Source organism: Hirundo rustica, chromosome 1 (genome assembly GCF_015227805.2).
Source record: "Hirundo rustica isolate bHirRus1 chromosome 1, bHirRus1.pri.v3, whole genome shotgun sequence".
NCBI classification, from domain to species: Eukaryota; Metazoa; Chordata; class Aves; order Passeriformes; family Hirundinidae; genus Hirundo; species Hirundo rustica.
Genome location: NC_053450.1, coordinates 72921625 through 72948232, shown reverse-complemented (window position 1 = coordinate 72948232; position 26608 = coordinate 72921625). Strand labels below are relative to the sequence as shown.

At 38.2% G+C, this 26608-nt stretch overlaps 1 protein-coding gene across 8 annotated transcripts in view; it reads left to right on the top strand.

The window, feature by feature from the left end:
* Positions 1 to 26608, top strand: part of SEMA5A (semaphorin 5A) — a 317116-nt gene that overhangs the window by 98941 nt on the left and 191567 nt on the right. For all 8 annotated transcript variants that reach the window (XM_040072786.2, XM_040072776.2, XM_040072727.2 and 5 more), the window contains 2 exons: positions 1336 to 1534; positions 19119 to 19218. In XM_040072786.2, the coding sequence (XP_039928720.1) occupies positions 1402 to 1534; positions 19119 to 19218 (233 nt within the window). In that variant the 5' untranslated portion in view covers positions 1336 to 1401. The remainder of the gene's footprint in view (positions 1 to 1335; positions 1535 to 19118; positions 19219 to 26608) is intronic.

Below are 26608 nucleotides of genomic sequence, written 5' to 3'. Positions count from 1 at the left end.
AAATATGAATTAGAAGTAGCAGTTAGTAGTGTAAATTAGGAATAGGAGTGCTACAACCCACATAAATGACTTGAATTTGTGTAAGAATAATGCATCATACATTTAAATATCAATCTTGCAGAAAGTGGACTATTAAACATTAGAATGTGTGTTTTATGCACCACATACACCACATGCACCACATATCCAGAATTTCTGTGAATAGATAATGTCTGTTGTGAACCACAGGCAATTTGTAGGGCCAGATTCATATTGGTACATGCCATCATAAGACACTACTTAGGAAGGTAAGAATATGAATCTAACTTCCTCAAAGCTTCTCCTCCTTTTGTTCAGTAACTTAAGGAAATTTAGCAAAGAAGCTAAAATTGACTATTAAATTTACTGCTCAGATGTATTATGTCTTTAATCTATTTATTTTCATTTGAATTAATGAGGATTAGAAGTGTCCACATCTAAGCTGGAAGACAACTAAAGGCAGCAAAATAAAGTGGTAAGAGAAGAGCAATTTGTCTTATGAAGACTGGTGTTAGTAATGTTAGGGATCAGTGCTTACTATCCATTTTGCTTTCTGAGTGTGGCTTTTAGAACACACTGCTGTTATTGTGGAATATCTTTTCATGGACAGCCCTTTGTTTTATGCATTTAGGATGTTTATTTTGCAGAAATAAAAAGTTTTCACCTCATTAAACAGGGCACTACAGTTCAGTGAGATCAAACATATTAGAAGTCAAAATTGCCAATTTTCTTTTCCTGAATTTCTCCATTAATTAGGAGAGTGACATTTCTGCCTTTATGGAGCTGTCTTAAATCTCTGGTCTTCCCCCATGAAAGGTAGTGGTGTCTCTTACCTGCGTGTTATCAACAAGAAAACCGTGTGACTCGCTAAAGCTGCTAGTGGTGAAACTTTCTTTTAGGGTTGTGTGATTAGGTTGTTACTGCTTGGCACGTTTTTAGTGATGAAACTAAAGGAACTGGGTTGGATCTAAAAATATATTGATACCATGCATATTCTGTTACTTACAGAAGGGTCTAGTTATTGGATGTTTCAAAAAATCAGGGAGTTGAACTTCAACATTTTTATGATTACAAAATAAAAGGGAGAGGGTAATGAATATCTGTTTTTTAATCCTGCTGGCTGATAGATCAATGTTCCTAAATTGGGTAACTGATGATAGGTTTGTGAAGTAATTAGAGGAGTGGCTGACAGCTTACTTTTGAGTAGTCAAATGCCACACAGAAAGAAGGCAATGTTTTGCTTTAAACTTCAAGATTTGTCTTATTTTTTTCTGTGGTTTGCTCTTGTCCTTAAATAAATTTCTTTGAATTCTCCAGGTGCTTTTCCCACATGAGTGCAAGAAGAGTAGACAGTTAAAAGAAGTGACTCCTGTGGAGGACAGCATGACCACCATGAAAGGAAGCTGCTTCCTCACACTGATCTTGGCAAGACTTGGGGTGTTAGGTATACTAGAGTCAACAACAACAGAAGATACCCATTGCCACAGAGCTGAGCATCCAATTATTGCATACAAAGGTAAGATGTAAATGCCAAAATTCTTTTCCAGAAGTAGGCTAAGTATTGTGTAATCACTTCAAGGAAATCTCTGCTTTTAACATAGAATGGTATGGGAAAAAGGTGCATTGAGTGCTGTTATATAAAAATCTGGGCTGTATTCTATGCAAGTTAAATACAACTAGGCTTTCAAATTTTGTTCAGCATTTGTTGCAGAATGTATCACTTAAAGGTGGGTTACTCATTTTCCTTTGTGATTAAAACCAGCCTGTTGCATGGAGTTATTCCTTTCCAATTGCACAATTCTACATGCGTGCACTTAATTTCATGGAGTTACTCTTGTCCCTGTCCTCCACCCCAACTAGGCCTCTCTTAGTGGCAGCCCTGTCCTCAAGCTTATCAGCTGGTTCTTTGAATTTGCTGTTATCTGCAAACTTTACAGACTTCGTTCTATTGCCTCCCCTTAACGCTCATTAAGGCGTTAAACAGGATGGGTCCCAGGATCAACCCTTCTGTTATTCCACTTGTTGCTGATTCAGGCCAAAAATCTTTGGGGTATTAAACATTTACTCTCCAAATGGTAGTTCTTGAACTCCTTCTGCTAAACAACAGATGCCTTTGCTACCTTAGTGGTGGTATTGAGTCCCTCAGCATCATCCATTTCTGCTGTCACTAGGTCATCTGCCTAAGTCAGCAGCAGGCTGGTGTTTTCCCTGTTCAACCTTTCATCCCTGCTCAACCTTCCATTTCTATTGGAGCAGTACAAGCTGTTCCTGTTGCCCTTGACATTCCATGCAAATCGAAACCGTCACTGAACTTTGTTTAACCTGACGTAATCCCTGCATGCCCATATGGTCTTTCTAAATTCCTCCTTGTCCCTGCTAATGCCTGATACAACCCTTTTTGCACTGGAGATCTGCCACGAGTTCCTTCTTTCACCAGGACAGTGTCTCTTCATACATGCGGTTGTCATCTTGAGTATTGGAGTGGAACGCTGAGGAACAGTTGGAACAAAGCAAAGAATACTTGGAGGATGTTTTCTGTAAAAACCTGAGGCAGTTAATAACTTATTTGACTTTTTTGTTTGTTTATTTGAATTGAGACTTTTCCATTAGAGTCACAACTTAGAATGAGTTCCAAATAGTTTCTAGTTATGAGGATGTAGGGATTAAGATGTATTAAATTACACACTGCATTCCTCCTGTTTTTCTGAGATTGTACACGTGTAAGGTTTTTGTTCCAATGAATTAGAATTTATTGAATTTTAATTGAAAAAATATTTGTTTCCATTCTTTTCAGAAACTTAGAGAAAATAATGTTGTGTTTTTTACAGAAAGTATTTTGTTCTGGCACTTTAATGGTTTAATAATAGTAATGGTACCGGCTGTCCTGTTCTTCAATACGCTAGAGAATGAACTCTGTATCTCAGAACAGCAAACCTCCAGTGTATTATGAAGAAAGGACCTTTTTCACTCAGTTATTGATGGGCTAAATAGTATGAGTTATTCTGATGAAATACTTGGTTTCCTTAGCATTCATATGTGTGTGTAATTTAGTTTAAAATGCTGTCTTTTATCAGAACGCGCATACGCAATATTCTAAATTAAAGTAATTAAAGTAACACGGTTAAAATTCTGGCACTTAGCTTCTTAATTTTGCAGACTAAGAGATCACTGCATGTACTTTTTTATTTGTATTTGCAGCAGTAAAAGAAAATAGTTGAGACTCATTAGCAGTGCTGTGTTCTAGGAGTTGATTAAAAATGTGTCATTTTATGAATCTAATTCAGCCAATATTTAGGAGACTTTCTTGAATTTAGACTGACCCTGCCTTCCAGACCTCTCTTGTTCTGTCATATTTAATTTCTAGTGATGTTCTTCCAGTTCTAAGTCACTATGCTAAGGCTTTTTGGGGATAGAGGCCATATTGTTCCAGTTGCATCTTTTGATATAGCCAAATATAGTGTCGCAGTTAGTGTCTACTGAAAAAAAAATCCAAATTATTTTTACTGTAAATGTATGTGGGAAATATATAGAAACATTTATGGTCAGATTGTCAATATGAGATCTAGTAATATTTTAAGTCCAGACTCCCTCTTGACCTTTACAGTAAAAAATACCATTAATTAGTACATATCCATGACATACCTTAGCCTTTATGAACTGACATCTCTTGAAAAATATTCTGACAAGCTGTAGTTGATGCTTCACTCAAAAATCTGTTGGGAGTCCTTAATAACTATTAGAAAGTACACGTTGAAACACGTTTGCAGTGCAGTATACAGCAGGTGATAGCTGAGTAACCTAGTTGGTGTGGGCACACCACAATTAACTTGTAGTTTCAGGACTGCCAGTCCTGAAAACGGAAAGTTTTGAGACCCCAGGAAAAAGCGCCTAAGAGGTTTGTCTTTGAATGTGTATGTTAGGAACGGATTAATTGGGGTATCAGAATAAAAGAAGAGAGATGTGTGTGAGAAGCCATTCTCTGAATAGGAGAATTCTTGCAATAGGAGTTGGCAGGTTGCAACCAGACACCTTACTGATATCCATATTCTTCCTGTGACGTTTGCTGACTTCATGAACGCCTGTAGGAACGTGATCTCTGTGTCTGTTAATGTCATTAGCACTGCTAGGCCAACACTGAATTGAGAAATCAGTTTATAACAGTTAAAAGCCCTTTGAGTGCTGCATTAATGCCCTAGTCTCTAGTCTGTAAAGTCATCTTGTATCAGCATTAGATTCACCTGAGCTAAATACTGTATGGGATGCTGAACATCAGCCGAGGCTGAGTGCTGTTGAGTGGTAGGTGCTTTAAAGCTTGTAAACTCAGTACTAACTTTACAGAGATATCAACACTTTTATTTTATTTGCAGCTGATCAAAGCCCCTTTTTTTTTTTTTTTTTTTTTTGTAGTTTCTGGTATGCCAAAGTAACAATGTACTTATTTGGTTTGTCCTCCTTTGAGAGGTATGGTAGATGAAGTATAAACTATTAAATAAAACTAATGGAGTGAGAGCCTGGTGTAGCGTATGGATGAACAGCTGCAAGAAAACGAATAAAAAGACAAAATAATTCCCAGGAGTTGTCACAGTGAAATATGGAAGGGGAGTATATCTCCTGAAAGAGCTTGCTTTCTTTTCTGCTGCCCATCTGCCCATTCTAGCACTGATTTTTCCAGCTAAATAGTTTAGTTGAAGACTGTGATATATCTTCCGATAGCAAATGGCAAGAATTTCACCAGCTAAGAACTTTTGCTCAAGTACTTTCTTTGCTGGTGGAAGATGAAAAAGAAGATGCAATAGAAGGAGATGCACACACTTAGAAAGGATTTTTTACATAATCTCAAAGATTGCATTTTATGTCTTTCATACACAGTATTAATAACCATGTTATAATTTGTTTATCTTCATAATTAATATTAGGACTGCATAATGCACCTTTTTGCTCTCCCAGAATCTATAAATAAGAAAATCTGCTATAGATCAGAAAATGTTAGCAGCTCTAAAATTTCTTGTCATAGAGCTTCCATCAACTAGAATAAGGCACTTTGTGTCTTCCTTGGAAGCAGAAAACTTCCTTTTCTCATTATTTAAGTTGTTGGGAATTATCAAAGAAAACAGATTTATATAAAATAGACCTCTAAGTATTGGAGGGATTGACAGGATCAGCCCTGGAGTTGGAGCTTAGTGTTTCATGTGGTGAAACTGACTGATGGTGCATGGTTCCTCTTTGAAGTTCTTTTCTCTCTCTATCTCTTTCCAAGGAGTCTGCATCTAGAAGTGCAAAAATGTGCTAATCTGTTGAAATGCAGGCTTAATAAAAAAGTTCTAAAAAAAATCTGTCAGCATATGCTAAGAATTCATCAGCTATACTAATTGCAATAGTTGGAGTCAAGGGCTTATAAATCAAGTGTAATTTAGAACTGGGTAAAAGGAAAGAAAGTGCAGATTATAGAATGGATACACAGAGATTCAGTGTGAGTTCCTTGATCTTTACACATGTTTCCAAATGTTTACAGAGTAGAAAAAAAGGAAATTATGCTTGAAGTAGCTTAAGAGTTAAAACAGGAAAAGGGCTTAAATAATCTACTCATTAAAATTAGTCTTACAAATTTTATTTCTATTAAATTTTATTTTATTGGGATATACTTTAATTTGCATGCAGATATGAAATGTTAGCTCTGTAAGTGCCTTAGGGTTTACTGATGGTCAACTACTTGGTAAAAACATTCTCTTATTATAGTAAACGGATTATACTGTTGTGTTTAACCTGAACAGTTAGAAAACACTGTAAAATTCACATTTGCTCTATGAGAAACAATGACACTTTATAAAGGTTGAACTATTCTTAAGCAAAAAAACCCCAAAGCAAAACAATTGAGTGGTGTAATGTTTGTCTAAATATTTCCAGCATTTCACAGTCCACCTGCTCTACAGAACCTTTGTGGTAGCTCTCTGTGGACCTGGCCTTTTATTAGACTATATAGATAAAAAAAACCCAAAAACAACAAAAACCACCACCACCACCAACAAAAAAAACCCAAACAAAAAAACAACACACACCCACCAAAAATGAAAACAGTCAACAAAAAAGGTAAGAGTAGTTACAGTTTCCCCAGACACACACATTTGCTGAACTTTGAAACACCAGACCTTTCAAAATTCAACTGAAGACTCGTTCTGTAGACAGATCCTATCCATGAGGCAGGACTGATCACAACTGCTTAGCAGCATGTGAGTGAGCTGGAAAAAAAAAATTACCCAAGTCCAGGTGTGAAATTTTAAATATTGTGTGTCTTGAAATTTACCTGCATAAAGCTGAATTTCTTTGGCTTTTTTAGAAGAAATAAAGTGCAGTTGTGAACTTGGCTTAATTGATACTGGGAGAACAGCAGAGATCATTTGCTCTGGGGCAAGTCTTATTCTACTAGGCTCCCATAAAATAATCAGAATTTAAAGATGCACTGTCTCAAAAAACCCTCCATCAATTTACATAATTTTAGAAGCTATATTTAGTGATAATTTAAATACATACTGTGCTGTAACAAAGTTATCTGTTGAATAAACATGCTCAAAAATAGCATGTCTCTATCCATAGAAAAAATGAATCTAAACCCTTCATTTCAACTTGAGGTTAACCAGAAAAGAAAAATAGCGTAGTTATTTTTGATTCCTTGGTTAGAAATCCTAAGAAATATATTTTCTTAACCTTATTGTCTGACCACCACAGAATTCCCTCACTTGATGTTTGTCTAAGTAATATAGACTCAGTACATTGCTTTGCTCATTTTATCCTGTGGTTTGTGTACGGAGTGCATGCACTTAGCATGTGCCAAGAGGAAATAATATGTGGGCTGAATGAAGGAGGATAAATAGCATATGAATTTGTTTTTGTTTGTACTCTTCTCTCTCTCCTAATCTTGTTGCAAGTTTTCTTTTGAACTAGTAAGTCTACTAAGCTTTTTAGTTTTTACTGCTTTTTTTCCTTTTCTTTCCCATTTTTCATAATAAATGAATTTCAAAGATGATCTGCCAGCATCTGCAGGGGATTAAGGTGTATTGCTTTCCATTCCCTATCATCTTTTGGGGTTTTCTTTAAATGAAAATGATTCATCAGTGAAGAAATATTGATTGCCAGATGTTGCAACTTTGCTTTGTCTAGATGATAGGTCTACAGGATTGTTTGTGCTACCTTGCCAAGAGCCAGCCCCTCTTAAGGAGGAGAATAATTCTTTTACCAGTTCTATATTTTTTGTATTGAATCAGGTTTGCTTTTACTTTTACTTTTATATAGGAGATTAAGCTTCTGATGGGGAAGGACAACCTTCAACTCTACTGTTCATTTAAAAAATGTCTTTGGAGATGGGAGTTTACTATTCTCCTATGTTTCTCTGAATCACCCAGTGTCATTGGTGCCCATTCCCATAGAAATGAGGGAATGGCAGTGGCTGAATTCTCTAAGCAAAGGACTCGAATACCAGCTACTTTTTTTCCCCCCTGAAATGTTTGTCATGTTTTAAAGCAAGCATCAATTTACAAATATTTTGGCATCCCATCAAGTGCTGGACCTTCATGGAATGCTAATAATTTTCATAAATTTCAATAATTTTCATAAATTTCAATAATAAAAATTAGCAGGGGCTACAATGGCTAGTGAGCTATGCAGGCATGTCCTATGAGCCTTTCCATGGCTGATTTGTTCCTTATTGCCCTAATGTGGCTCCTTAGAGCATGTGCAGTTGTCTGGTTGTTAATAAAGCAGCAAAATGAGGGAGATGCTCCTGCCGCACTCTGCTATTTGTACGAAGTGGGCAGATGGACTTAAAATCTGGATTTTTTTGTTCTTTTTATTTTTTCTTCTTCAAAAGAGTTATATTTTTTGCTAAAAGGTCATAAACCATCCAAACTGAGATATGATAAAGATACAGATCAACAATCAAGAAATAGAGCTCATATGCAGATGAAGTTCTGTCTATTTTTTTGTGTGTGTGTTTACTTAAAGCAAGAGGGAGCGCAATATTGCTCTGATTTTTTTCTATTTCATTTTTTTTCCCCCACCAGATAGAATTTCAATTCTTTTCAAAAGAAAAGACTGGAGAAAAGGGGGTACAGGTGTGACCTTATCATGCCCTACAACTACTGACAGGAACTTGTAACAACGTGTGAGTTGGTCTCTTCTCCCAAGTAACAAATGATGGGACAAGAGGAAGCCGCCTCAAGTTGTGCCAGGGAAGGCATGTACTGGATATTAGGAAAAGCTTTTGCATTGAAAGTGTTGCTGAACATTGAGCCAGGCTACCCAGGGAGGTGGTGGAGTCACCATATCTGGATGTATTCAAGACACATGGAGACGTGGCGCCTGGGGAGTTGGTTTAGTAGTGAACTTGGCAGTGCTGGGTTAACAGTTGGACTCAATGATCTTAGTGACATTTTCCAACCCAAACTATTCCATAATTCTGATTACCTTAGACTGCTAGTTCAGAAAAGATGTCGACAATTGCAGTTACTGGCCATCTGATCCTGGGCAGCTTTATTTTCATACTTGGTAGTGACACAGAAAGACTCATTCCAGTGGTTTTGCCTTCCAGATCCTGTGCAGTGTTTATGGGGCCTGTATTGCTGTCACTTGATGGCACCTGCTGCCCTTGCTGCCTGTCACTGAATGTCACTTTCTGCTGCCTATCACTTTGGCTGAGAGATTGGGGAAGCCCTGGCCCATCCTTTGGCTTTGCTTTGAACTCTAAACTTTCAAGAATCTTAAGAGGCAGGGAGGAAAAACATTATTGAATTTTTTGGTTTTCTTTCTAATTTCTTAAATAACCTTACCAAGATACATTCAGTGTATTAGATAGATTGGGTGTAAATAGAGAACCACAGTTAGTGCTTCTTCAAATGTGTGTTGTGGGGGGATTAGTTTGTTTGTTTGGGTTTTTTTCTACATGCTTTCTTCCCTGTCTTTCTTCTGTGGAAGTGCTTGTCTGCTGTTGACAAGACTTTAGGACACTGGGTAGCAGCCAATTTTGTGTGGCTGAATGTGGTAGATACTTACTTGTTACACGACAATTTGTCATATTCAGATTGGATCGAACTTTGACTTGTCAGAAGCTTGTCTTTCCATTTCCAGTGCTCACTTCTGATTTTGTTTTGACGTGTTTATGGCTCTTTTCTACCATGTCTGAGAATTAGGACCTGACTGTTTTGCAACAAGCTCTACAGTAAATATACTAAGGTAGTTGTTAAAAATGACAAAACCCTGGAGTTTAACAGTGCCTTTTAGAGCAAAAGTAAGTTCTACAAAGAGAAGTGTTGATTGTAGTGTTGTGGTGTTTTTTTTTTTTTTTTTTTTTTTTTTTTTTTCCCCCCCCCCTTGCTTTTTGCTTTCTTTCTCTTGGCTTTGGGGTATCTTTTTGTTTTTGTGGTGGGGGAGTGGAGGAGGTGGGGAATATATTCCTCTTTGAATTCCTGTCTCCAAACTCTTAAAAAGATTAGTGTCAGGCTTTTCTCTCTACACCCTTTGTTTTACAATATGTCTTATTTTGTTGGGTTTTGTATTTCTTTATGATGTATCATCAGACCTATGTTTTGTGAGCTACAGTTTTGGACAGAATTGATAGGATCAAGAAATTTTATTTTGCTGAGACAATGTAAATTATAAAAAATCATTATGTTCATGTGCCAACATAAGTAAGAATGCATTACTGCAGGATGGTCAGTTCTAGCAAAAGATCTTGCTAATTGAATCATAGGTATTTCCAACAAAAATAACGGTGCATGGGCATCTATGGGAAGTCTGCTTTCTGTTTCTGCTCCCTACAATGCATGTATTAAAACTGAGCAGATTTCTTTACAAGACTCTGTCTTGAGACTAAATAATGATTTCTCATAACTATACAACATGATTTCCTCCAAAATGACTTCTTTGGCTGGCTGCCAAAGCCAGCATGTAAGCATTAAAACGCGAAAGATTAAACCCCCTCTGAAGAGAGTGCATGACTGAGGATGTCAAATGTTTCCCATGGTCAGTCTGTCCCTCCATCACATTCCGGAAGATTGGCAGCAGCAGCACTGGCACCAGGGGTGGTAACTGTAAGGAGTAGCTGCTCTCCCTGGGAAGAGCGTTAGGGCTCCGTGCTGGATGAGGTATGAAGCTGGTGGTTTTTGACTGTGCTGGTAGCACTGAAACCACTTTCATCTAGGTGGGAGTTCAGTCTTTTTTCCCTTACACTTTCTTATATTTGTATGCAATATGTGTGTTTGAACAATGAAGCATAAACAATTCAAAACCCTTGTTCAGAAAAATAAGAAATAAGTAGGCATTGCAGCAGATGTTCCTGTCTCTTCCCTGAGGGCACAGACAGTCAGAACCCAAATTCCCTTTAATTATCTCAGTAACAGACATATGCACACACATAAGAATGCAGCAATATGTACTTCTAGCTGGGGGAGCTCTGGCAGGGCAGAGAAAACAGGAATGCAGGCTAGATTTTAGACCTTGAAGGTTTGAGTGGATTATAAAAGCAGGTGAGGGAACTGGGGCAGGGCAACTGCTGTGACTGCATCTGCCCTGCCTGGGGAGCAGTAGACAGGCGCTGGGGCAGCCACTTTGTGCCTACTGAGAGAATCAATGAAGGATGAGAGGAGGTGGGTAGAAGGAAATAAGTTCACCATAGGCTTAAGAAAGAAGTTCAAGTTTTCATGCATTTGAAGTCAAGAAACATATACTTGGTAGGAAGTATGCTTCATTTTCTGTTTTCCCCATTAATAATAAATTACTTACAGCCCTGCCTCATTACCTCCAAAATTGTTCTGAAGCTGTAATAGCTGTTGATAAAATGAATGCACAGTAAACAGGTGGTGAACTTTCTGGAGAATATCAAGAGGTTTATGGCCTTGGGATTTGTTTTATTACTAATGATTTAAAGTGGAGAGTAGTGCAAGGAGCTAGCAGAGCTTCTAGATAAGATGAGATATAGGTATTTATTTCTTGGCTTCTGCAGTTCTCTTTGTATGGAAAAGCAAGCTTCAGGGCTGTATTAAGTTTTATTGGTTAGTACAAAGAAGGCAGCTGGCTTGTTTATGGGATCTAGAGACCTACAGAATACTGCATCTTGAAAGGGATCTGTAGTTTTGAGTTGCTTTGTCTTTTGTTGGTTCTTTTTTTCTCTTTTTTTTTTTTCCTTCCCCCCTCCTTATGAGCAAAGATGAGCTCTGAACTGCAGATGGAGATCTGACATGTTTTCATGTTTCCAAAGGAGAACCAAATGTAGTGTGGTAAAACTTGAAAGAAGAATCTTTTCGTTTGTGGTTGCTGATTTAATCATTCTAGGCAACTTTGTAACTTCATCTTTTCCTTTATAGTGGACTGGATTGCATTAAATAACCCTGCCTAGACAAAATTTCTATTTTTTTTCCTTGAAGGGAAGAAGTGATTTTTTTTTTTTTTTTCTTATGTCTTCCTGGACACCTTTTTGGAAAACTGTAGAGTGCCTGCTGTCAAATAACTAATTACCAGAATGTCCATATTTTTCAATGTATTCAGATTAAAACATATTCATAATTTCTATAAGAACTGTTTTGAATTTTCAATTTTATTAAAAATAAGGGCTTGACTAAACATATAAACGTATATTGTCTCATGTCCATCCACCCTCTTAATTTTGTACACAGCCCTGGTGTAAATGAGTTCTGTATTGCAAATGAAATGTCTTTTTCATTAAAGTGCAATACTGAGTACTGTAACAGATCCATCTGTCCTAATCCTTTCACTTTACAGAAGAGCATTAAATGGTATTGGGTGATGCTGTCTTTTTGTTGTTGAACCAGTGCTCTTCTCCTCATGCGTTGTGTTCAGCCAACTTCTGGTGTGCTCCATTTAGATTGTTAGAGCCTTCTGGTAGCACAGACCATTAGATCTATTTACACCGTGACCCTCCTTAGGCCTGACATATGGATGTTTGTACCTTATCTATGAAAAGTGGACATGCCAACTACGTTCTACTGGGATTTTTGCTAGAGTGTTGAGCTGGGATTGTCTTTTCAATTTGTATTTTTTCTTCTAGAAAACATTTGTCACTTTCTGTGATGTTTAAGTGTTAGACTTACTCCTTGTTTGTTTATTTGACTGAGGTTCTCAATGCAGTAGTTTGTCCTTGTGCATGAAAAGTTACAGAAAAAGCACCTTCCTGGTGTCTTCCATTTCATCCTGGTGATGTACGTATGTGCCTAGCACTTAATGTTGTGTTACTTAGGCATTTTCTTTCTCCTTCTACTTAACTTTAACTCTGGAACCAAAATGAGGTGTTGGTCCTGCCTTTAAGCTCTACTGTTGTAAGATGCATTAATAATTATTTTGTGTGCCCCTGCGATGCATGCTAAAGGAGGACAGCAATAGGAGCATGTGGAAAGGGTTAATGAATACACAGACTGTTGACCCAGGGCTGTAATTGTATTGGATGTGCCTGGCTTTACATCCCACAGCACCTCTGGGTATGTAACCTAGGTGAGGGGCACTCTACAGAATCTCCCTGTGGGATTTTCTCCAGGCCTGTGGAATAAAGCTCCACAGCATGGCTGAGGCAGTCCCCTTGGGGATGCAGTTCTGCATTAAGCATAAGTGTGCTGCATAAGCTGAGGAGGTCGTAAAGCTGAGGAGGTGTATGGTCCTGGCAGCAGGTCTACCCACACAAAACTGCATAAAGGAAGCGTATGTCTGGAATTAAAGGAAAAGCAGCCTGCAATGGGCAGGCCCTCTCTGCTTTGCAGTGAGCTGCTGTGTTCCAAGTGCTGGGCTTCTACCGTGGACCTTATGGAAGAAGAGTGGGGCAGATGTTTGTGCTTAGATTTTTGAAATTAATATAGTTTAGCATATTGTTTTTGCTGGACTATTATAACCCATAGAATGAACTTTTTCTGGAAGAGAAATTGAAAAATATTTACAGTGTTAATTATAGTTGTTCGATGAGGGTTTTTTTTGGTTTATGATTCTTTTGTCATATCTTTGATTTTCTTTCTCAAAAGAAATGGCACTTTTAATGATTTCATGGTTAATGCATCCAACAGAAATAAACAAATTGGAAGAAGTCTGCTCTGACCTATTTTGCAACAGAACTAAGCTAAGGTTAGGGTAGGAAATTGGTTCAAAGTAAGTAAAAATAAAGCATGACTTGTAAAGAACAAGTTGCATTTGTATGGGTTTAAACACTTTGTACCAGAAATAGAACCACCACAGTGGTGGTGGAGCTTCATGGAACTGCAGCCTGAAGGGTGCACAAAGTAGTTTGTTCAGGTGCAGCATAGGTTTCTTTCCATTACAATGACAACCAGACAAGCCCTGATGCCTAATCCAGAAGTCTGTTTGCAGCTGTGTTTTCGGAAGCTCACCTGAGGGAAAAAAACCCTGTACATGTTATCCTATATTGTTAGTTATATGTTTGTAACTATAGCTACTTTCTACCCAGTATTTCCTTTCTTTTTTTTTTTTTTTTAACTTATTGATCAAAATTTGATTCATTGCACTCAAATGCTGAGCAGCACATGCCTTGAATAAGTTCTAGAAAAATAAGTTATATTATTGAAAAACTAGGCCTCAGCCCCTTTTTGGTAAGCAGGGGTGTGACTTGTGATTGGTTTCAGAAGTAACACAGTCGTTCTTTCGCTGAACTTTCTTGATGGAGTCTCTTTTTAGTTGAAACCTGTGCAATAGTGCTGGCATGTATTTCCTTTCTTCATTTGAGCTATGGCCCCTTTTTTCCTTTCATCTGCAATGATTCATAAGTCAATGACTTACCAGCAAGGGTGTGTTTAAAACATTTCTGTGAGGAGAGAATACCGTGTGAAAGACGTAGGAAAACTGGTGATTGGAAGTGTAAGAAAAAAATGTGTAGACAAAAGTGAATCATAAAAGTTTCTGCAACAGGCTCTGTCATGTCATTTTTCTTGCCTGTGTTCCCAGCACGGAGCAATGCTTGTTAACCTGAAGTGGTTCTGAGTGAATTTGTTATTCACAGATATATTTATAATATAGTGTAGTTTTAAAATGATCACTTAACAGTCAGACTGAATCAATACCAGGGATGCACAGAAATTGCTGAAAAAAATCTTGTTTTTCTCAGTTCTGCTTTTAAGATAGTTAGACACTGTGGGGTCCCGAAGCGTCACAGCAGAGCGTCTATGAGTGCTCCTCACTGTGTCCTTCAAGTGCAAATGTTGCAAATAAATCCCCAGACAGGATGTGCTGAATGAGTGAACAGGTGGATCTCCTCTTGCCAGCCCTGACACCTTGCTTAATAGATTCCCCTGGGGTTAATGGGACTGTCACCAGGGCACCAGGGTGATGCGGTGGAGCCAGTGTGGCACATCCCTGGGGAGACTTCTGACATGTCTCGCTGCCTTCGAAGAGGATAGTAGTGCTACTTGAGTATCACAGGAAGAGATCTAAGGCTGAAATTATTACACAGCTTCAGGAAGATGGAGTTATTGTATCATCTTTAGATTAGACCCATTTAATTATAAAATAGCTTTAGCATGCAGAAATACATTTCAATTTTCTTCTGATAAGATTAGTGAGTTTGTCGTACTGATGCCACCCAGAGACTTCTGTTAATATTGCAAATCTGCTAGTTTTCAACTGTGGTATTGTTGTTGTTGCTGTTATTGTCATGGTAATGTTGTTGGGGTATTATTATTATTATTATTATTATTATTATTGCAGTTGTTATTTTGCTAACAGAGTTTCTTCAAGAAGGTGCTGCTGTGCATAAGTTTAACTTTGTGCTGACTATTTTCAAAAAGGACACCATGGCACAAGGTGTCACGTATATACACCATAAACACTACTGAAACTTTTTAATATCTATGTTAATTTTTAAATGAAATCTGTAGTTCTTTATTGTCTTTTGACTTTGTTATTTGCCAAGTTGTATTATTATTATTATTAAAGATCATTTCTGAATTTGGTTCTAAACATGCCATTCTATTCCTTGTAAGTAATTTTTCAATTTATTTTGCTGTTTACTCTAGCTCTACTTTGAAGTACTGAATAATAAAACTAAGGTTAGAGGGAACTTTACAGTTTCATTTGCAAAGAACTGTAGAGCTCAACACTTGGCGTGTCCTTGGACAACGTAAACCAAACAAATCGTGGCCTATTGGGCAGATACTAAATTTAAACAGAGACAGGTTTCTGGTTGTGTTTTTTTTTTTTTTTTTTTTTTTTTTTTTTTTTTTTTTTTTAAATATGAGTCTCTAATGTCCTTCTGCCCAGCTTTGATTGTTAACCTCCTTTGTCTTTAAACCTCTTTAATAGAATTCCTTGACCTTTCCTAGGAGCTGAATGGAATCTGATGTGTTTGCTTTGCTGTAGATTTATGAACCACGACAAACTTTGTTTTCTATTAAATCTAAGCTCTTTACCCTTCCTCCCAAAACCCGTACCCCCCAGGAAAACCCATAACATCCAATTCCCAGCGTGTCAAAGAGAACTGCAGCTTTCTGAGAAAGATTTTTTTTTTTCAACATCCATCTTTTAGTTCCATGAGAAAGTGTTTTTTTTGGGGAATATTTTTTGAGTTATATCAGTCTTATAATAGCAATTTTTTTTTTTAATTTTTTTTTTTTTTTTTTTTGCTTGTTGCTCAGGGTAAGTATGTCTTGAATGTACCAAAAGGACGCAGTGTGTGTTAACAATCACCTGCTGTCATGACTGTATGTACATCATGATAGGTTTCCCTGGACAGCTTTGAGTCCTAGACTGATGTCTGCAGAATGGCAAACATGCCTACCTAGTTTTAAAGGAAAAACAAATCCAGGCTGAAGGTGTGTTTCAGTAAGTGTTCCCAGTATCAGGAGTAAGAGGAGTGAAGTCAATAAAGGGCTTGGTGTTTTACTGTAATTCACATGAGGTGAGGGCAGAGGAAAGGGAGGGGAATGCCGGGAAGGGGAGGGTTAGGATTGGGAAGGGTAGGGATGTTGCTCTTTGTCACCTGTGACAAACAAGCAATACTATTAGGTTGCATGTTGGCAGGACAGCTTTATTGCCTTACACATTTATTTATGGTATGGTTGTAGTACACAAAATGTGCAGCTATGTTATTGTGTAAAGCTTGTCACGTTGCATCTGCATGAAAACCATTAACAAAATTAAATTATTGCTTCTTACTACTTTACCATTATAGTTTTGATTGGAAGAAAAATAATTTATAGACCTTTATTACCTAATCATGAATTTTTTGACTCTAAGGAGATAATTCATAGCAAAACTAAAAAGTTTCGCCTGTGGGTTTTTAGCTAGATTTCACTGTTTTGGTGAAATTTAATAATTCTGTTAATTAGTTACATAAGCTTTTGCTTTTGCAGTGCACTTAGGGTTGAATTACCGTTTTATTTTGAAGGCACTGGTTTTTTGTTCATTTTCCCTTACAAAAGTGTCCTGAAGTTGTAGCTTTGTCTCATAAATGCTTATTTCTGTGTGACACATGCTGCCACTGTGACACACAAGAGATACAGTTTCAGAGTTTTTTCTGAAAAAGAAGAAGAGCTCTAGCAGCCATTTGCTCTTCTTGACCTTATTCCCTCAAGCAAGAGCACTGCTGAATGCAACAAAGACAAGATAAAATAATTTATGTTTTGGAGGGGAATCGGATTTCAGAGAGATTTCTTAGCAAGTCCTCATTCTTGTTCTCTAGCCTGGGCTTGCCTTGCCCTGCCTGGCCCCTGCTCCCTTGCTCCAAACCTAGACGTGGTCTCAATCACCTGCTTGCTCTACCTTGAAGCTTTATTGTGTATTGCTGAGACAGCAGGACAAGTGGAAGAGAATCGAGTCTTTGAGTCTCAGTCTTCCCTATAGCCTTCTGGCACTGCAACACTTCTGTGTACTTCACTGTCCCTGGCCTCCTATGCTTTGGGGAGCCACTCCTTTCCTCTTCTTTCAGAAGATCAAGGTTCTCACTTCTCCTACCAATACGGAGCTGAGGTAAATCCATTCTCAGCTGCTTACCTTGTCTCTCTTTCGGAGACTGATGTTTCCAGAGTGAGTCTGGCTTTTTTTTTTTTTTGTATCAGTAAGTGAGATTCTTCATGATTTACCTCTGGATTTCCTCATGTTCGTATCCTACCTGATTTCTAAACTTTTTAGAACTTTGCAATTGATTATTTCGTATGGAATGCATGATTGGAAAGTTAAGGCTGCAAAATCAAGTTCAAAAAATTTAAGAAAAAAACTCTTTTATGCTTGCCTGTGTAGCCTTATATATATATTTAAATAAAAATAGGTAAGTAAGTATGTATAAGGCTATACAGGCCTGTAATGTATATGAGTGTTTTTTCCTCCCTCCGAATCCTGCTGGGTTGTCTGTACAGCATCTGCAGTAATGGCTGATGGCAGCTGTAATCACAGTTATCTAATATGTGGCCACATCCCCTTTCCACCCCAGTGTTTGAATCCTGGTTTGAGTACCCATCCAATGCAGATGGAAATCAACAGTGAATTTAGCTACAAGTACTGCAGAACATGTACAAACTGGCATTGTGAGCCTGAAATTGCCCAGATGCACACAGGCTGACATTAAAAATGCAGAAGTTACTTTTCTGACACCCAAGTGATTCTGCTTCAGAGTTCCATCTGTTTTTCCAAAGTATATGATGATACAGCTTCTGCACACTGCATTTAATGGTTGTCTGCAATGGCTGAACACGTTTTGACACAGAATAACATTTTTCTCCTGGGCCCATTCCTTAGGAATGGATAGCCCACTTGTGCTAAAACTTTAAATTAGGAACAAATCATCCTGAAACAGGCACCAGACTATGGATTATTTCAACAGAGACGTTTCCAAAAGCAAAAATATGCTCATGAGCGAAGAAGGGAGCTTAGAATGAATGTTGTTAGCTTGAGCTGCAACTAATGATACCAGTATCAAAAACTGCACTCCTGCAGCACCCTCAGAGGGTTGGTTTTGACTCTGTGTTCTAAATGGTCATGACCATGTGCTCACCTTTGGTCTTTCAAGTGACTGTTTCACACCTGTAATCTTTAAATAGACAGTCCCACAGCCCACTGGGGCCATAGACACACATCCCTCTTCACCTTTCACATAAGCTCTGGACCACTGTTTTGTGACTACGTTAAAAGAAATTAAATTATAAAAAGCTTCAATCAATGTCCAGAGAATTGTGGATGATGAGGATGATTAGATGGATGAGGTTTTCATGCAACTGGACATTTTTTTAGAGAACCATTTCTACCATTTCTATTGTTACAGCAATTTTATATATTCCATGTGTGTATTTAAAAAAGGTAAAATTTAAAAAAAAAAAAAAAGCTCTGTTTCCACAATATTGTGTTTATCTAGCCAAACTGTTGAGTGTGCAGTTAGTGATATGAATGAAAAAAAGAGCTACTGGTAATGCAAATATTTAAGGATTTGTTTTGCAACTATTTATGTGTGCTTAAGTTTGAAAGTAGGAACAAATTTATATTCTGAATACAAGTAATGCTCATTGCTGATTTTCAGCAACTCACATGCTTGTCTGTCCTGCTTAATGTAGCACTAAATTGGTCTGAGAAAGGAAGGTGAAAAAAAAAAAAAAGTTCAGTGAATGTCAAGAATTTTTTCTTTTTCATCCCTCATTTCTCAACCTTTTTACTGCAAAAATGATGAAAAGTCAAATTTGCTTGTTTTCCTCATTGCTTTTCACTTAATCAGATCCTTTTGTAAAGAAAATAAATAAATAAATAGCTAACTAAAAAAACCCCTCTAGTCCTCAGCTGCTTTTGATGCGTGGAAATTTAATCTAACTTTGCTTGAGTATGTACCAGTGAACTGCAGTTGTACTGTGGTGTTTTCTGCTTTACCCAAGCAGGAAAAACAAATCAGAACAAAATATGGATACTTGATTCAAGTGTGTATTAGGTGGCTGCCCTATATATTTTACAGGCCTGTATTATAAATTAAATGGCATGGTGGTGAAAGTCTCCTATGTTTCCTTAGAGGACCATAAGGAGAAAACTTGCAGACCCACATAAGGTATCTGCCGATTTAATGGTGGCTACCTGATGTGCTACACCTATGACATTTATAGTAAAAGTTATATTTCTTGATTGTTTTTTAGAAATTGCCCCTTGGTTACACGTGTTCAAAGCAGAAGATGCTGTGGACTTCTCGCAGTTAACATTTGACCCAGGACAAAAAGAACTTATTGCTGGAGCAAGGTGAGAAATATGTTTCATTTTTTGTGTTGCACCAGACTGGATTTTGTTCTTTGTTGATAAAAAGTATTTAGCCAAATTCCAATATCAGTGTGCTCTTGTGTAACTCCCCTGCCTTCTAGACCCACTAAACTGAGTATTATTTATGTTTATTTCTCTTATCCCTGACCGGAGTTACAGGATGGACTGCCTGCCTGGTATCAAGGTTTATAATAACTTACACTATTCTAATTTTTAAAAGGACTCTCCTGGAGTACGCAATCTTTACACGCACAGCGTAGAACAAGCAGGTGCTGTGTGGCAGTGTGACAAAAGTTACCATTGCATGAAGTTTAGGATTATCCCGAATTTGGCTACACAAAGTGACTCTTTGTGTTGGGATGTTTGTAATAACTATTCACGACAATGCCAGGAGCGATCTGTTTAAAGAATGCAGAATTAGTGGTAAAGTTGGTGATAGTGACTGTTTGCACAGTAGGAGAACACTCTGGAAGCTGTGATCAAGTGACACTGTCTTAGGTGTCACCAGTGAAGCAGTGACAGTCCTTGACCACTATTTTTTTTTATCTTAACACATGAGATGTAGTAAGACATCTTGGTTTGCCAAAAAAAAAAAAAAAAAAAATTTAACCATCTAAACTTATTATTCACACCTGCCTTCTGAATATATTTTACTTTTGAATTAACAAAGTTCTAGTCACTTCACTCATCTGTTAGGTTTAGCATTGGAATATATTTCTGTTTCCCAGTTAGCTTCTTAGCTGAAAATGAGGTTCAAAATGCTGTCATAAAATGCACTGCAAGAAAACTTCTTTTCCATGGGCCAGTGGAAGTTGCTTATCTACAGGGGAAAACTTTCTAAGTGTGGAAATAGGTATGTGTGTTTATACATATTTATATATCTTTGGCCCACGTGAAATGGGCTATTCTTTTCCTTGATGTTGATTTTTCAATTGTGTAAGCTATGCAGTGAAGCAAGGTGTGATGTTATCAACCGCTACTACTCTGTAAGGACTGTCACCATAAGTTGTTTGAGCTTCTCCCCAGGCCCCATGAAATGTGTTTTGGATCAGTGCACTCTGTACAGGTATCCCAACAACTGTTAAAAAAACCCCAAAAAAACAAAAAACAAAACAAACACAAAAAATCACACAAAACAACAACAACAGCAACAAAACCAAAAAAGCCCGAACAACAACAACAACAACAAACCCCAACAAACAAACAAAAACCCCCACAACTTTCTCTCTTTCCTCACTTATTTTATTCTCCATACTGTTAATCTGGAGTCCAAATCTGAGCAGAAGATAAGCTCATTTAAAGTGGTCCTTTTGAATCACTGTGTGATAAGCTTTGGATAATTTTGTTGAATAAGCAGTGGCTACAAAAAAATCAGCTGTAAATTCTGCTTTTTGAAAAAGATCCCATATATCGAAAGATTTTTTTTTTTCCTATTAGTTAATGATGCTTAATATCTTTGGTTCTTGCAAAAATTAAAAAAAAAAAAAAAAAAAACAAAAAAACCACACCCAAAATATTCAAGGTTATTAAAATTACAACAGCAGTTTTGTTTTACACAGTTTGGTGTTGTTGGCTGTTACTTGTTCATAGAAGATACTGATTTTCCCTTTCCTTATTCTGCATTTCCATTCTAAACTTTAACCTTGTGTTTGGGCCTGGAGATCTTCCTTTAGAATAACTAAACTTGCCAGCACTTTCTCTGATTGTATGTATTATTGATATCAGTACATCCTTTTTGCTACACACCTTTCTGTTCTTTAGGCATTGTGCCCCATGAATTGTTGTACATCCTGGGGTCCTAGATTCAGAGACTAGCAACCGGTTGTCAGAGTGCTGAAGTCCCAAAACTGCAAGTGTCAATCGTACTGATGATTTTACTGATTACACACCTTCTGCATGTAGTCCCCACTGCAGGTAGATGTCCTGGTTTAGGGCAAATTTGGGAGAAAACCCCTGAATGAGGCCCCTCTGGGGAGCAAACCCACACAGCCCCTCCCCCCAGCTGGTCCGGGAAAGAACTTCTTTGGAGAAAAGTGGAAAAAACTATTTTACTTAACAAACAAAGTGCCCACAAGTATAAAGAATGAATAATATGAAACAATAAAACCTCTCCTTCTGAAGTGAGATGGCAAATTGAGAAAGTCCTTGCCGTGGGTGTAGCTCGGCTCTCTCTCAGTCTCTCCTCAGTCCCAGTCTCTCCGGCGCTGCTGGAAAATGCCGAGGTCCAGCCCCGGTGGGCCGCAGGTGCAGCCCCCAGTGCTCCCCTGGGTTTTCAGTCCAGAGCAGGTTTAAACAGTTCTAAGAAAAAAGAGACAAAGCAGTCCAGGGAACTTCTCTGCCCTAGCTAGCTGAAAGTATGTAAAAGCAAAAAGGTCTCTGTCCTGCAGTCTCTCCAGGCCTCAGCCAAACACCCCATCTGAAGGAGAATGTGGAGGAGTCAGGCAGTTTTCTCAAAACAAACTCCACGCTTCTTCTTGTTCACTCTTTGCTCCCAGAATCAATCTTAAAGGCACACAACACAATATACAGCACAAACAGAACAGACGACTGGGGGTACAAGCATCATAAAGTCATCCTAGGACAGTAGACAGTGAGTAGAATCCACTCACTGTGAATATCGTGTCAAGTTTTCTCCTTATTTGCAGGAGTGGTTTTTGCAGCCTTTCACAGTCTCAACTAGCCATGTTGATGCCTTTTTCCCCCTTAATATACTGGTTTTAGTTACCTTTCACTGAGAGCCATCTGAATAGAGCATTAAGATTACCACACTTGTGCTGTGGCCTGTGGACAAAATTTTAGTACAAGTTTCTTCTGCCTCACTGGATTCACATATTCAAAGAGCCATTCAAAGAATTCATTTTCTGTCCTAAGCAACTACTGTGCTCTTGTAAAGACAGCTAAGAGAATGCACTGTTAATTTGTTCTTCCTGATGAAGTATCTTTTGATATGTAGTTACTTCTCTTAGAATATTTCAACTTTTTTTATTTTTGTCTTCTTTTACTAACACTTCAATACTGAAAAACCGTGTGTAATGTGATTTCAGTAAGATCTGAACAGTGAAAAGTTCCTGTTCGGTTCTGAAAATGATAATTTGTAGCCATCTGGATTAGTCCTTGCTGTCCAGGCACTGGTAAAGACAGAAAATGGGCAGTGGGGCACATGACAAAGGTACAAATAAACTTATATTACTCTATACACTGCCAAGAGAAGTACTCACATTATTATTTAATTGTCCAGCATCCACACAAGAACAGGTGTACTGGGTTTGCGTGGCAAGCCTCTGGTATGGAAGGGGGCTACAGGGGTAGCTTCTGTGAGAAGCTGCTGGGAGCTTCCCCCGTGTCTGGCAGAGGCAATGCCAGCTGCCTCCAAGAGAGATGTGCTGCAGGTCAAGGCTGAGCCCATCAGCAATGGTGATGCCTCTGTGTTAACATATTTAAGAAGGTATAGAAGTTATTGAGCACAAATAATTATGACCAGAGAGGAAAGGAGTGAAAAAACATGAGAGAAACAGCCTTGCAGACACCAAAGTCAATAGAGAACGTAGGGGAGGAGATGCTCTAGATGGTGGAGCTCCAATTCCCCTGCAGCAGACCATGGTGCAGCAGCTGTGTCCTTGCAGCCCATGGAGATCCATGAGTATGCAGAGACCCACCTGCAGCCCATGAAGGAGACCCATACTGGAGCAGGGGGATGCCCAAGGGTAGCTGTGACCCTGTGGGAAACTCACCCTGGCAAGATCTGTGGCTCCATGGAGAGAGGAGCCCACACTGGAGCAGGTTTGCTGGCAGGACTTGTGACCCTGTGGGGGAACCAGCAGTCTATTCCTGAGGGACTGCACCCTGCTGAAGAGACCTGTTCTGGAGCAGTCCGTGGAGAACTGCAGGCTGTGGGAAGGTTCCATGTTGGAGAAATCCCTGGAGGACTGTCTTGCATGGGAGGGGATCCCATGCTGGAGCAGGTGAAGGACTCCTCTTCTTGAGATGGAATAATGGCAGAAATGTGTGATGAACTGACCATAACCCCCATTTCCCTGTCCCCCTGTGCTGCTGGTAGGGAGGAGGTAAAGAGTCAGGAAGAAAGTTAAGCCAATGAAGAAGGGAGGAATGGGGGGGAAGGTGTTTATGAGATTTCTTTTACTTCTCTTATTCTACTCTGATCTTGATCGGTAATAAGTTTAGTTAATTACTTTTTTTTCTTGTTTCTATTTTGCCTAGAGAGGTAAGCAGTGGGTGATCTCTCTCTGTCCTTATCTCAACTCATGCACCTTTTGTTATATTTTCTTTTCCTGCCCAGTTGAGGAGGAGAGTAAGAGGAGAGTTTTGATGAGGACATGGTCTTCAACCAGGGTCAGCCCACCCCATCTTTGCACCTTCAGCATTCTGCTTTACTGGGCTGGTGGTATTCTAAGCTAGAGGAATGGTTTTTCACAGCTGTGTTCCGGCTCATCTTATGTTCATAATTGACTTTTCCCATCTTAACGGGTTTAATGAAGATTTCCCAACATTCCCCATCTTAGAAATCAAACAAAATACTATTGTGAATGTTTGATACTATTGGAAATTTTTAAACCCCCTTTCCATTATTGATATTCATGGCAGGTGACTCATTTTTATTTATGAAGTTCTACAGCCTCTAAAAATATTTATGATTTGTCTTACCGAGAATGGCAGCAAAGATCCCAGCTGGGAACCAGACTGCATTCCTGTTAGGAGTTGCTAATGTCATGCAGCTATGTGGAAAGACAGATATGATCCTATGATACCCTAAAAGGTGTCTCCCAGAGTAACAGAGAAATTTTGATCTCTTTGCACAAGGTCCTTTGGAGACTTTAAATCGCGCTAATGTGTACTATTCTGTTTGTATATTCTTGAACAAGGTTTAATGAAATTAGTTACAATGAAATGTAAGGAAGGACTGCTAAAAGGCAGATGAGAAGAGGGTTGGAGTTGTAGTGCACGATAACAAGGGCTGAGCATGTTCACAGCACCTGCCCATAAATCCATCAGCAGGTACATCTAGAAAAGGATGTAGCAGTGTTGACACTGACATAAATGGAACAGCAGTGTTGACAGAAAACCAGATAGTATAAGTTGGCCATGAGTAATTTAGTCAAGAAACAATGAGTTTTGTCACATCTTGGTGAGGCAAACAAAATAAGAACAGAAATAATTTTGATATGGAGGTCTCTAAAAATATGCAAGGGACTTTATTCCATAGTATTTGCCATGGCAGGCAATAACTGGGAATTTGTCCTCTATTGCTAGGATTAGTCTTGCTTGTCCAATTTGGAAAATAAAAGTAGTCTTCTGATGTCTGTGGGCATTCTGTTGCTGTGCAAAAATAGATGGTTCACAATTGTATCTGTCCCCTATCCCTGCCCCTAAGCTTCCACAGGTTGTCTTCCACTCCTTGTGAGAAGGTTATAACTGCTTGAATTTTTTTTTTTTTTTTTTTTTTTTTTTTTTTTTTTTTTTGTTCTGCAAAACCAGTTCTCCTATAGGTATTGACTTGATTAAGCTGAAGTCTTGTAGCCTTGTTTCAGTTTCCTTACACGGTCAGCAACAGTCTGTGAATGGTACCACTCCAAGACTAGTGTGTGCCTTCACATTAATCATGCAATCCATGCTCCCATGAAACTACATCTTTAAAATTTGCCCCAGGCATTGTTCTTAATATTGTATGTGACTTGCCAGATAAAAATAAATGAGTTTTATTGCAATCTGAAACCTTCTTGGGAATTCATTTGTTTTCTTAGAAAAAAGCCAACCCATATGGCTGGGCAGAATTTACTTTTACAATTAAGTGGCACCAGCAAAGGATTACTCTCAGGGCATTAGCTCCTCAGTAAGCTCAAGGAAATGAGAGACTGTTTGTTTACCTTATTCTGATAAATTCTAATAAAATATTCAGACAAAATATTACTGTGTGCTACTTGGTGGACTGATTTAGCATGTAATAAAATATTATAGTGATTTTTGTATTTTGAAATATGAGTAGGCATAAAGAGTCATGGATTTCTCCAAGAACAACCTTTTCTTCTTTGCTGTGTGAAAATGCTTTGCCATATGCTTCTTTGGAAAGGTCAGTTGAAAGGGGAGAAGATCAGATTAGGGGAAGGATACAACAAGGTCTGTGAATTGCCCAGGCAAATTGTGCATTGCCTTTTTTTTCCTCCTCATCTCCTGGCAATGTATGTAACACATAGCAGCTCTAGTTTTGTAAATCAAAAATTGCTAAAAGTGTTTCATCCATTTTGGCTAAACAAGAGTTGGAAAAAAGCGTGTCTGAAACCCATTAGTTTAGGGCAAATTTTTTATTTTTGGTAGGGTTTTTATGATTTTTTTTTCCCTTAGTGGTTTTATTCAAACCATGTAAGAAGAATTATGTCTATTTTTAAAGGGAAAATTAAGTTATCCTCTTTTCCCATTCCTCCTGTTGAATTTTTGAACTGGTGGCAGCCTGGATTGAGTTCATGAGTTCATTCCTAAAACGTAGAGGTGGGCCCTTTTTTTTTTTTTTTTTTTTTTTTTTTCCTAGTTCAAGTTATCTAGCTCAGATATACTTTTAAATGATACAGTTAATATCAGAAATAAGTCTTAAAACTATTCAACTTTCTTTTAAATTGTCTAATATATATTTAGACATACCTTACTTTTTTATTTTTATTTTACATAGAGTATCCTAATAGTGGTGGCTTTCTCCCAAATGTTCTCCTGCTAGTTAATTAAACTTGCTTTTTAGGATTATAACTTGCTTTGAGGTGGCTTATTGCCTCAGTCACTCCTTATCTTACTGATGAAGGACTGCAACAGTATGGCTCCTCACTTAATTAGATGTGTGTTTGGGACGTTAATTTGAACCATTAACCACTACTTTCCATAATAACAGAAAGGCAAATTAAAGGATTCATTAACAGCGGCTTAAGGATCTCTAATAAAGGAATAAATAACTACACAGGTTTGCTTCTTGCTGTTGTCTGTTCCCAGCAGGAGAATCTGAGAGCTTCTTGTTAATAAGGTGCTCTGAGGGCTACACATGCAGGGAGAATACACAGGCAGAGGGAATTGGTGCTCTGTTCTTTGAACATCCATCTGGGTATCACTGCTCATTTAACACTTGGCTCAGGGCAATCAATGTCTGTCCTTCCACTGATTGAACTGGGCTAATCTAATCTAATCTAATCTAATCTAATCTAATCTAATCTAATCTAATGTATGGTTTAATGCTAAATCTGTGAGAAATTATCGTTTTACTGCTGCAGAAAAAAGGAGGTCTTTTTCCCCCTACTGCTTGTCTTTCCTACCTTGCTAACAGGTTCCTGAATATTTTTTAAAGCTTCATACCTCTCCTGCTCCTGCGTGGTTCCAC